Source organism: Centruroides vittatus, unplaced genomic scaffold, assembly GCF_030686945.1.
Source record: "Centruroides vittatus isolate TY-2023 unplaced genomic scaffold, ASM3068694v2 scaffold_1015, whole genome shotgun sequence".
Taxonomy (NCBI): domain Eukaryota; kingdom Metazoa; phylum Arthropoda; class Arachnida; order Scorpiones; family Buthidae; genus Centruroides; species Centruroides vittatus.
The window spans coordinates 4600353-4613565 of NW_027122666.1; the positions used below are offsets into that span (position 1 = coordinate 4600353).

Sequence of the window (13213 nt, forward strand, 5' to 3'; positions counted from 1 at the left end):
ACAACGGCCCTGAGAAAAGACACTCTTATTGCCCACAGGATGGAAAATCAAAAATAAAACCTTTTCTTCTTTCTCATTCTTTTGTTTTGTTAAATCCCTTTTTGTTAAAATAAGGAAATATCTTTAAAATGATTAAAATACATTATTGTAGGTGTGGCCGCCAGCGCCAGAGATCCCGAACACTGCCTGGCAACACTTGCCAACGAGATGTTGGCTGGCAACTTGTAAAAAAAAGCGCGAAAGTTTGCGGGTTTTTGCCTGGATGTTGGCCGAGGATGTCGGTGACAGTTCTCACCTTTTTAATAAAGTTTTTTTGTTACTGTTCGTGTTTGTCTGTTTAGTTCTAAAGATCAGTAGGATCGAATGACAAAGTGGTGACCCGAACGTGATGCGATTAACGAACTACCTGGACTTTCGACTGAATTAGATAGTGAACAACTCTGTGCCTATGAAGGAACATTTTTAACAGGACATGCAGGTATGATCAGTTTCTGAATCGTAAATTCAATAAGACGACTAAGAGTACTGTACGTGACTCGGGCTAAGCCTAATCAAAGACTATCCCGCTTTCCTTGTACCCGCATAGTTAGGCGCCCGAAATGGCGGAACAGAATGAGTTGGAAATCGGACGTGTACAGGCAAAAATGCCTACCTTCACTAAAACCAACATCAAATTATTTTTTGTGCAGCTAGATGCAGCTTTTGCCATTAATCGGATTACAAGTGAGAACACTAAGTACAACTATTTAGTCAATTCCCTGGACGCAGAGATTTTATCTAACGTCAGTGACTTAGTATTTGACCGTCCAGCCGAGGCTCCGTTTACTAAACTCAAAGATCGACTCCTCGAAATTTTTCAGAACTCCGCTGCTAAAGAGGCTAAAATTCTGCTTGAAGATCTGGCGTTAGGGGATCAGAAACCCAGCGTTTTACTCCGTAAAATGAGGGAGCTTTCAGCGGGCAAGATTACCGAAGAATTTCTTAGAAACTTGTGGCTCCAACGTCTCCCCAAAAATATTCAGACAGTTCTGGCTGTTAGTGGTGATGAACTAGACAAGCTAGCCATCCTTGCTGACAAGGTTGCTGAACTTACAGAACCAACCCAACTGGCCAGCATCAACTTAGAAGCCGACAATCCCGTAATCAAAAATCTCGAAATGCAGATATTAGAACTCACAACGAAGGTTGCAGAACTTAATGTATCGCGTACTGCTCGTCCCCATTATCGTAGTAGAGAGAGAAACCGACTTGACCCGAATTCGAGGTATCGTATTAGTTCACGCCCTCGAGGAAGAAGCCTCAATCGTCAGGGATATTGTTACTACCATGATAAGTTTGGATCAGCCGCTAGGAAATGTCGTTCGCCGTGTTCCTTCGACCGAACTGCATTACGATCAGGGAGACGAGCGCAGCCAGCCGCAGTAACGGCCTGTGGGTCCAGCCTGGCTCCTAAATATAGCCGTCTGTTTGTGTATGACAACAAAACTGGCCTAAATTTCTTAATTGATTCTGGAGCAGATTTATCGATCATTCCCAATCGCACTAAGAATCAGCCTACAAAGGTTGAATTGTATGCTGCCAACGACTCTAAAATCTCGACGTATGGAACAAAGGTGCTAGAACTTGACCTGAACTTAAGACGTTCTTTCAGATGGGAATTTACCATAGCTGATGTGCAGAAGCCTATAATCGGTGCAGACTTTTTGGCCAACTTTGGACTCATTCTCGACATCAGAAACAGATTACTGGTCGACCCCCTGACTTCCCTTACTACACGAGGAAGATATTATACAGGACCACCTACTTCGATCAAAACTATAATCAGCAATTCCCCAATGCAGGATATCCTCAAGGACTTTCCACATCTCACTCGTCCTCGACCGTTTTCAGATAAAGTCAGGCACAACACAATGCATTATATCGAGACACACGGTCCACCCGTATTTGCCAAACCCCGTAGATTGCATCCGGCTCAGCTGCAAGTAGCAAAGCAAGAATTCCAGCACATGATGGAGTTAGGTATATGCAGACCATCAAAGTCCAACTGGGCTTCTCCCCTCCATATGGTGCCGAAGGGCTGTGACGATTGGAGACCTACTGGAGACTATCGTGCCCTGAATAGGATAACTGTTCCCGATCACTATCCAGTGCCACACATCCACGATTTTGGTCAAAGTCTACACGGAGCCCGAATATTTTCCAAGATCGATTTGGTTAGAGCCTTCCATCATATACCAGTTAACCCAGATGATGTGCCAAAGACAGCCATTACAACGCCATTTGGGCTATTTGAATTCGTTTTCCTTCCTTTTGGTCTCTGCAACGCAGCCCAATCATTCCAACGATTCATGCACGAAGTTTTGAAAGGCTTAAACTTTTGTTTTTCATACCTAGATGACATCCTCATTGCTAGCACTTCGTGGGAGGAACATAAGATGCACATGCGGCAAGTGTTTCAACGCCTTGACAAGTACGGTCTGCAAATCAATGCATCCAAGTGTACTTTTGCTGCTCCACATGTATCATTCTTAGGATACATGGTGTCTCCCCACGGCGTTATGCCACTTCCAGAACGTGTATCTGCCATAACTCAACAGAAGCGACCACAGACCCTCAAACAACTGAGAAGGTTCTTAGGCATCTTGAACTTCTATCGTAGGTTCCTACCCCATGCGGCCCATCACCAAGCTCCTTTACACGACCTACTTAAAGGAGCAAAGAAAAACGACCAGCGCGAGATTAAATGGACTGACAATTCGATTCAGGCATTTGAGTCATGTAAGTCACAATTAGCAGATGCCACCTTACTGCATCATCCTTCACCAAGTGCTACCCTTGCACTTCACGTCGATGCATCCGATTCTGCTGTGGGCGCTGCCCTTCATCAAGTTACAGCACAAGGTCTCCAGCCACTGGCGTTCTTTTCCCGCAAACTGAGTAACTCTCAGCGTCAGTATTCTGCATACGACCGAGAACTTCTGGCTGTGTATTTGGCTGTGAAACATTTCCGGTTTATGCTGGAAGCACGACAGTTCACCATTTACACAGACCATAAACCATTAACGTTTGCCTTCCAGCAACGACACGATAAGTGTACACCCCGTCAGTTGAGACATCTTGATTTTATAGGACAATTCTCAACAGACATCAGACACATAAAAGGGATCGATAACGTTCCAGCTGATGCTCTTTCCCGTATTGAATCAATTAGTAGCCCATCTATAGATTATAGCAAAATTGCAAAAGACCAACAGCAAGATCCTGAGCTCCAGTCTCTCCTGACTTCAAGTGACTCATCACTTGTACTTAAGAAGTTTAAACTTCCTGATAGTGATGTCGAAATTTACTGTGATGTATCGACAGGTCGCATTCGTCCATACATTCCGCCTAGTTATCGTCGCACTGCTTTCAACACTGTCCATAACCTGTCCCATCCAGGTGTAAGGAGCTCAACAAGATTGGTAAAAGCAAAATTTGTTTGGCCATCCATCAGTAAAGACTGCCAGACATGGTCTCGCACCTGCATTTCTTGTCAACGATCGAAGATCCAGAGACATGTCGCTAGCCCTTTGGGAACCTTTCCTGTTCCAGACGCTAGATTTTTAAATATTCATATTGACATTGTTGGTCCATTGCCACCTTCCAACGGCTCAACATATTGCCTCACAATCATCGATAGATTTTCTCGTTGGCCTGAAGCAATCCCGTTGCCAGATATAGCAGCTGAAACAGTAGCTTCAGCCCTGTACTCAGGCTGGATATCTCGCTTTGGAGTGCCTGCCCAAATAACATCTGATCAAGGACGGCAATTCGAATCTGGCTTATTTAAATCCCTCACTCAACTTCTTGGTACCCAAAGAGTTAGGACAACAGCATACCATCCAATTGCAAATGGCATTGTTGAACGCTTTCATCGTTCACTTAAAACTGCCATCAAGTGTCACTCTACTGAAAGATGGACGGAAGTACTACCTACAGTCTTGTTAGGATTGCGAACTGCGCTCCGTGAAGACACCAATACTACCGCGGCTGAGATGCTCTATGGCACCAGCCTCCGACTGCCTGGAGAGTTTTTCGTCCCAGGTTCTCAGGACATCAATCCATGTTCTTTTGTCGAAAAACTCAGGACGATGATGGCAAACTTAAAACCAGTGCCTGTGGTGCACCACTCCTACCGCAACCCATTTATCCACAAAGAACTGCAGTCATGTTCCCACGTATTTCTTCACAATGATGCTGTACGGAAGCCCTTGCAGCCTCCATACGATGGACCCTACGAAGTCGTGTCACGTGGTAGCAAGACATTCACTCTATGCATAAAGGGAAAAGAAACTGTAGTTTCTATTGATCGACTGAAACCGGCTTTTATTCTCGCAGCGAGTGAGTTGGACCAGTTACCCCCAATGTCTCCAATGCCAAGACCAGCGCCAACTAGACGTACCACAGACAATCCAGCCCCAACGCGACAAACTACCACACGCTCTGGCTGACATGTAACCTTTCCCGCTCGTTTCGTGTCGCAGACACTGGTGGGAGAGTAGCTGTGGCCGCCAGCGCCAGAGATCCCGAACACTGCCTGGCAACACTTGCCAACGAGATGTTGGCTGGCAACTTGTAAAAAAAAGTGCGAAAGTTCACGGGTTTTTGCCTGGATGTGGGCCGAGGATGTCGGTGACAGTTCTCACCTTTTTAACAAAGTTTTTTTGTTACTGTTCGTGTTTGTCTGTTTAGTTCTAAAGATCAGTAGGATCGAATGACAAATAGGTAAAATCTGTAGCTAAATTTATTTTGTTACAAAGTTTAAGTTTCTTATTAAAAATTCTTTAAAATAATAATACATAATAAATTAAGTAAAAATAAACTTTTAATTTAAGTAATAATTTTAGAATCAATATACTGAAAGAAATTACCTCATCAGATATGCAGAGTCCACCTTGTTCTCGAACCAATTCAAATGCTTTCTTTAAATAATTTTTTGTAAATTGTACTGCTCCCCCAACTCCCTGAAAGTATCAAGATATCAAGATATTAAAATATTGAAAACTAACTTAAATATCTCTCTATAAGCAATTCTATAAAATTCAATAAACCAAAGCTTTATTTGATAGTCAATCAAATATCAGATCCATAATGTAAATAATAATATTAAACCAATAAGTATTTTCTAAAATTTAAATTCTAAGGGTTTCTAAAATTATTCCTTTCTTATTTAACTTGAGCACTGTGTTAACTGGCTTCAGTAGATATCAACCTCTAGCATTGCTAGAATTGCCAAATGGCCAGTTTAACCCTGAAAAAATAATAATAAACTTGAAAAATTAACTATCCTTTTGTGTTGTAAGAGAGTTGACAACCATTATTTATGTGTAAAGAACAAATTACTTCCACAATACCAACAACACAGCTATATAAATAACTATTCTTTACACATAATCATTAATAACTTTTTAATCCCATAACTCATGTATGTCTTGAAGAAGTGTAAGACTTAAAATCAGACTGAAACACATATGCATGTACAGTACATAAATATCTTTTATAATTGATCTGCAATAAATAGAACTTTATATATTATATACAGTGGAACCTCGCATAACAAGTATTTTGCATAACAAGCAAAGCAAATTGTGAAAAAAATTATTCGCTTAACAAGTGATGTTTCGCATAACAAGTAAACAGGAGAGGGGTAGTCCCGGATTGTGCGCATGCTCCATTAGTTCATGTTTAGCACTTGTTCCACTAGCATCTTAGTGTCGCTTGTGATCACACATTTTCCCAATCTTGTGTTCACACATATTACATATAAACATTAACAATCATAGCTCGTTATATAACAAACATGCCAAATGATACACCAAATTCTTAAGCTATATAAAGGCTATAATTAAATATTACAAATTAAATAATTTGACTAGAGATAAGCAGTTATGCTGCTATCTCATATTAAATTTAATGACCAATTCCAAATTATATTTTAGAAATCTCTAAATTAAAAATTATTTATTTATAATTATTAAATTTCATATGAACTAGAAGCGTAACTGCCTACTTCTAGTCAAATTGTTTAATTTTTAATATTTAATTATAGCCTTTACATAGCCCAAGAATTTGGCATATTGTTTGGCATGTTTATCAGAAGACATATTATCTGTGATTTTTTTTGTTTTCTGTAAATCAAATTTGTATTCCAGGTTGGTTTATTCCATGCCAGAAGAAAAGATTATGATGATTCACACTCCTTAACAATGTATATTGTATACTTTTCTTTGAAAAAATGTTATACATAAAATATTTGAGTATTTTTTTCGGCAGGAAACGCATTATCGTATTTTACATTAATTTATATGGGAAAATTTGTTCTGCTTAATGAGTGTTTCGCATTAAGAGTATGATTATGAAACAAATTATGCTCGTTAAGCAAGATTCCATTGTATATTATTACTGAAGACCACTTTATATTATTAGTCAAGCCCCCAGTGGAGATTACAAAGTAGTGAAGGATGGGACTCTACATATCCAGAACGGACCACTCCAAAAATTTGGGGTTTTTTGACTACCCACATTCAATCCCAGATCATCAGATAATACTTTATTAATTTTAGCCATTATTCCATATTTAAAAAACTGTTTTAGATTAAAATCCAATCTAAATTTAATAACAGATTTTTTCATTATGATATCAATTTGTAAAAATCTTTATTGTTTTTTAAATCTATCTTATATTATTTAATTTTTATTGTATAAAATCCAAAGATGGTTGTCTCATAAAAAAGTTCTTAGCAGGAAATCTTAGAAAAGGTATAAATTGTATTTCTTTACATTTAAAATGAGTATAACAAAAACAACAGAAATAAAAGTAGAGTATAATATATAAAATTACATCTCTATTGTATAATGAACTGCTGTTCTCAAATTTCACTAAAATTATCCTAATCTTGCTAAGAGTAATTCAATAATTATACATATTGATTCTTGTTAAGCAAAGTCATAAATAAGAAAAATAAAACAGTTTGCAGTAAATAAATCTTCAATATGAATCAGGAATTTACAAAATAAAAAATACATATTACACTACATGTGAATTTTATATTTTATTTTTCTGTTTATGATTTTCCAAAATTACCTTTTGTCAAATTCTATATTTATACCTGAATACTTTCTGCAAAAAATCCAGCAACTTTCTTTTGTGGAAGTGAATACTGAAGAACTTCTTGAAGCTGTTCAGCATATAAATCAGAAGCTTTACAAATACCTGGATTGCAATCACATTTCTTTTGAGTTTGAACAGGTGAATCTCTACAATGTGATCCTCCCCATTTTCCTCGATATGGATCAGGATTCATAGCCTTTACAAAATAAAAAATGCATTATTAAATAAGGTATATAGTCTATAGCATTTTAAATTTAAAAATATACTTATGAGCTAAAATAAATGAAAAATAAAATATAATAATAATAAAAAAAATAGCCTGACCAATTTTAGAACTTTTACAAATATAATTATTATTTACATTACATTTTTAAGATGAATAAATATTCTACTCATTCAAACTCATTCATACTATTCATTCAAAATTCTACTACCATAACTTACACAAAATGCATATATCTATATGTATGTAGAATCAAAAATAAACTCTGTTATATTAAAACTTTTATTATGTTAATAAATAGTTATTATGTTAATAGTATCAGTATTTATAGAAGTCCACCTTCAAAATAAATATCTTCTGTAGCTACCTACTACTGTCAATGTTCATACCACTTATTAAAATAAAGTCTTGCAGCCCATTGTTAACTCAAGTGTAATAATCACAGTGCTTTTTACATGTTCTGCTGATTTGATTCTATGGTCTTTCAATAGAGTTTTCATTTAAAGTCATGAAAGTCTGAAGGATTAAAGTCCAGTAAGGAAGCTGTGAAGTCTGATGTCTTGCTAGATATTCACTAACTAGGACAGTATAATATGCCAGAACAATAATGTTCTGGCATATTACACTTTCCCAGTTTTTTACTTGCCAGAAATGAGGCCATTTCATCTTAATGAATCATGAAGGTGACTAAGAATGTCAGTAAATGACTCCTTGTTAATAGGTTTACTATTGTGAATAAATTTGTAAGACACCAAGTCTCTCATATAAAAAAGCCACAAGTATTACATTCCCTTTGAATCTGTCAAAATTTTTTCTGTCTTGTTTCTATGTCAAATGCTAATTTCCATGTCAAAGAAATGCATTTGTTCTGTAGATTGTACAAGAAATACTGGAATTCATCACCAATAATCACTCTATATATCAACTAATCAACAGAATGGATAAAGAGCTAAGTGTATGTTCTGCATGTTGCTCATCTGTTAACTTGTTCAGAATAACATGAGAACAGACCCAATGTATTTTCAAGTCATTGGCATATACAGAGCCTAGCAATATTCCCAAAATGTTGACCAGATCATTTATTGTCTACAATATTTTTTAATCTCTTGCAAATTTTGGAAATGATTTTAGCGGTAATTATGAGCACATCAGTGGCGTACCGTGACATTTGATGACAGGGAAGCTGTGTTTCTGTAAGAAGCCGACTTCCATGGGCAATCAGTTAATTGCGCGTCAGTGATGGTCTAGGGCAGTGGTTCTTAACCTTTTTATACTCGTCACCCACCAAATATTTCATAATTTTTTTGTGACCCCCATTTTTTAATAATAATTTATATTTGATAATTTGATAATTTATCTATAATAAATTGATTTTTTTATTATTGCTTTATTTTTTATATAATAAATGTAAATCATAATTTTATTATTTCATTATCTATTTAAATAACATTCAAACTTCACAATTAAACATGAAAACTCATTAATTTTTAACAGAAAATAAAATAAGAAACATGTCGATAAATCGATCTAATGTCAATGCTAAAACTAAACTAAAACTAAAACACCCACTTGTGGTAAGGATTTTGCATAACTTTTGCAAAAATATTTAAATTTTCAAAGCCTACTATTTTTCCTAATTATTTTTAAAATTCCAAGCATTAATAGTTTCTTAAAATTGCTTTGGAATAAAAGAAGTAAATACTGCGGTGTAAGTAGCATATTTACATTTATTTCTTCTGTACTAACAAAGTTGCATGTAGGAAGAAATACAAAATAAATAAATAAAAACTAAATAGGAAAACTTTATCTTTCTTATTTCACTTTTCAATACGATATTCGGATTATACATCAATTTTCTTGTTATTATATTCTGAAGGAAATTTTGCATAATTTGGCGGCCCCGGCAAACTTCTTATGGACCCCCAGGGGCCGCGGCCGCCTGTTAAGAATCACTGGTCTAGGGTCCATTCGTATTCATTTGTTCGATAAGCCAGTAAAAATTGTAGACTTCTCTAAATGTATTTTTAATATCACAATTACATTCTGAATCGCTAGTCACGATATAAGGGCTAAAATTAAAAATAAATTATAAAAACTTACTCGGTGAAATAAAATGTGCGATGGATATACATACCTGGTACAATGTATTGTTCGATTGTATTAATATACTTTTAAAGAAAATTATAATTAAAATATAGCTTTGTAAAGAAACGTACATAAAAATAACATAAAATATTCTTTACTTTTTAAATCTTAAAACAATCCACGTATCAAGATATTTGACTAAGTGGATTGTTTTAAGATTTAAAAAGTAAAGAATATTTTATGTTATTTAGCTAATGGATGGAACTAGTGACGGTCCAGGTAGGTGTGTAGTGAGTGTGTGCGTGCCAAATCCCGAGGGTGACGATACCAGTCAATGTCAAATGCCTCTTTTGTTGCATCACTAGTATATCTCAAAGGACGCCACAGGGCTGTTGTAAATTTTAAACGTTTCTCACCGTAGCTGTAAAAATCTAACTATGTTAAACTTAATAGTCATTCGTTTTCTAACTAATTCGTTTTAATACCAGGTGTACACGGAAATCAGTTTCCCACTGTACTGAGCGAGTGATTGGTTCTGTTAAGCTTTTGTTGAAGTAAAATTCTGGCTCTTTCAACAGGATTTTATTTATGTCCCCATTCCCTAATCTCTTAATTATTTAGTCACTTCTTAAGTAGAAATAAGTCGAAACCAGTTACTTTGTACCTGAATATCTGTAGTCTTGGGAAAACAGTGGAAAGACAAATTTTTATGACAACGGATATATAAATCGTAAATTTAAGGAAAATAAATTCTAGAGCTTTTTTTTGTACCATTGTATGTACTGTACGTCTCATTCATTAAATTTGGTTGTAAATGATGCTGCCAAAGTAACAGTTAATTTTTAACACTGTACTAGAATTGTACATGTTTTTTCTGCATCCCCTTACAGATGGGACATACTAAATCGTAATATCACCGGTTTAACATCGAAATCCGTAAGTAATATAAGATGGGAGAGCAGAATAAACGCAGAATAAATATATCAAATATTTTAATGGAGATTTTTTAAACTCCTGTCAACTATACAGAACTATCATAAAAACGTACCAGTAAACTCCTATTGGTTGGGTTGTTATAAATCTAGTCTAGGGTGGGCAACCCTTTTTATAACATGGGCCAGAATAAATTTTACGTTTTTTTCCGCGCCGTAGTAGTTAATTGACGCCTTCTTGTGACTCATAATTTTTTTAGTCTGCAAATATGAAATAAATAAATAAAAAGTTAATTACTACATTTATTTTTTTATCGTTTTCGAAAATTACAAAGAATTGGAAAAATAACTAATTAATAGTTATTTTTCCAATTTAATAATCTATTAAAGATCTCGTGGGCCGGATAGAAACTTTTCGCCAGCCGTAGCTGGCCCGCGGGTTGCCCGCCGTTGATCTAGTCTGCTCATGATTCACATAATCGGGCGAGGGTGGCCGAATATCTAGCAGGCGGCTAACAGCCCACAACCGCTCCGGGATATAAAGTCGCGTACTCTTTACACGTGTGTCGCTTCTACCAGCTAAACCGTGACGTTGGTGCTCTGTAAAGCGCATGCACCAATGCCTATAATCTGGCTGCTTGGAAGTTGACAGGCAGGCGGCTAACAGCTCAGAACCGGTTCGGGTTATAAAGTTGGACTCCGTACGCGTGTGTCGCTTCTACCAGCTAAACCGGGTGAGGTTGGTGCTCTGTAAACCGCATGTGCTAATGCCTATGTAATCTGGCTGATTAGAAACTGACCCGGTTTCGACATTCCTTCCGCCACCGAATTATTCGAATATACAATAGCAATCTTATCGTTTTTTTTCACATGTAGTATAGAAATTTGTAAAAGATACATAATGCAGTTATAATAAAATATTCATTTTAATTAATTCAAACTACGTTAAAATATGAAAATTTATATTTTATAAAATACAAGGAAAGGTCATTGGAAGGTGGAATCGGCGCTTCCATCGCTTCCAATGACAGCACGCCACTGGAGCACATACAAGTTCAAATATGTTCTTAGATATAACTAAGATACACAAGATGCCTGTATTGAAATGGATTATAATACAAAATGTTAAATAATTGGAGTATGTAGTTGTAATGTATCATTCAGAATTCTGACAGTGCACAAATACATACTCCAATTATTTAACATTTTGTATTATAATCCATTTCAATACAGGCATCTTGTGTACAAGTAGTTATATCTAAGAAAATATTTGAAGTTGTATATGATCATAGTTACAGCCAATGCTAGGCAATATCAAAAGTTAAGTTTATTTTTTACTGCAGTATATAGACAAATCAGATGGCTTATATATTTTTATTAATATTTTTTAAAAATTTTATACATAATAGAAGATCCAGATTTGTTGTAAATGCAGTTTTCCAGAGTCTTAAATGAAATTTTGAAATATTCATATACTGTATATGAATGGCATAAGATTGTCTTCAGAATTTCAGAATTTGTAGCATCAGAATCTATAATTTTTCCTTTTACTTTCTATAAACATTCTGATATCAAAATTTGAAAATTAAATTCATGAGAATTCTTATGTTTTTTCTTTTATCTTCAGGTAAGTGATTTATTTATTTATTTTATTTAAAGTAAGAAGGCTGTCTAGACGACTTAGCCATGGAAAAAGAGGGGAGAGAGGAATGGGGAGGGTTGAAAGGAAGGAAGGAAGGAAGGTGGTAAGGAAGAGGTCACAATGTGTCCTACAATGCATTAGCTGAAATAGTATAGAAACATTTACATATGTACAATTGCCGATTTGGCTATGGATGCAGTTAACCGATTATAGTTACCTACAATGCTGTTAGAACTAAAAATAAAAAAAAGCTGGCCGAGGTACACCGACATCAAGGCAAGGGAACAACATCAAGTTGAATATACCCATGAACAGCTGCTCCTATGGGTGTACAGCAATAACATGTCAAAAGTGGTCGTGCAGAGAGAGTCCTGGGCTAGTGTTGATGGAGTATGTGTCGATACACTAGTCAATTAATCTGAATATAGTCACCTGGATGTAGTGTGTTGGAGGATGTTGCAGCGATCGGTATAAGTCTTTCAGGTAAGTGATTGTGTGAGTAATACATAAAAATAGAATTGCATAGGAGAAATTAAAAGATCTGAAATGTTTATAATCTCAATCAAATTTTCTGATTATAGTGTGATTATGTGCCATTGTTTAGCATTTAATAGCAGTGCAGTTATGAATGAAAAGTTGGAAATGCACAAATTAATGAAATTAATTATAATGTTAGAAATTAATATATCAAATTCAAGTTTTATTGATGGAAATGTGAGACATGATTTTCAGAAATATTATTTCAACTCTGTAAATGACCATACCATTCCTCTATAAAGTTAATATTAAAAAATGTACTAAATGAAATTTATGAATTTAATTATAATATTTATGTTAAACTTTTAAAAATAAAATTTATAAATTCATATTACCATTAGTAAATATCAATGTTAAATTGACAACACATTCAAATGAGTTCATATTCACAGATTTTAGAAAATAAAGTTCAAATTCATTTTCATATAGAGCATGTGAATCATAAAATTTCACAGTAGGTTTTTTCCCCTCTCTCAACAACATAAGCAAACAGTTATAAGTTTATTATTCTGATGTTTTGTTAACACTATTCTTATGCCATCAGATTATTAATATTACTATATTTTACAGCATATAAGACATACCCCATTTCAGCACTGAATATTTATGGAAAAAGTATTTTAGTGTATTTAAGCCATCCTGAT

The 13213-nt window shown here is 35.3% G+C and overlaps 1 protein-coding gene across 1 annotated transcript in view; it reads right to left on the bottom strand.

The window, feature by feature from the left end:
- Positions 1-13213, bottom strand: part of LOC136986375 (alanine--glyoxylate aminotransferase 2, mitochondrial) — a 29017-nt gene that overhangs the window by 8129 nt on the left and 7675 nt on the right. The window contains exons 7-8 of the mRNA XM_067283901.1: positions 7149-7346; positions 4911-5003 (exon numbers count right to left, since the gene is read on the bottom strand). Of these exons, the coding sequence (XP_067140002.1) occupies positions 4911-5003; positions 7149-7346 (291 nt within the window). The remainder of the gene's footprint in view (positions 1-4910; positions 5004-7148; positions 7347-13213) is intronic.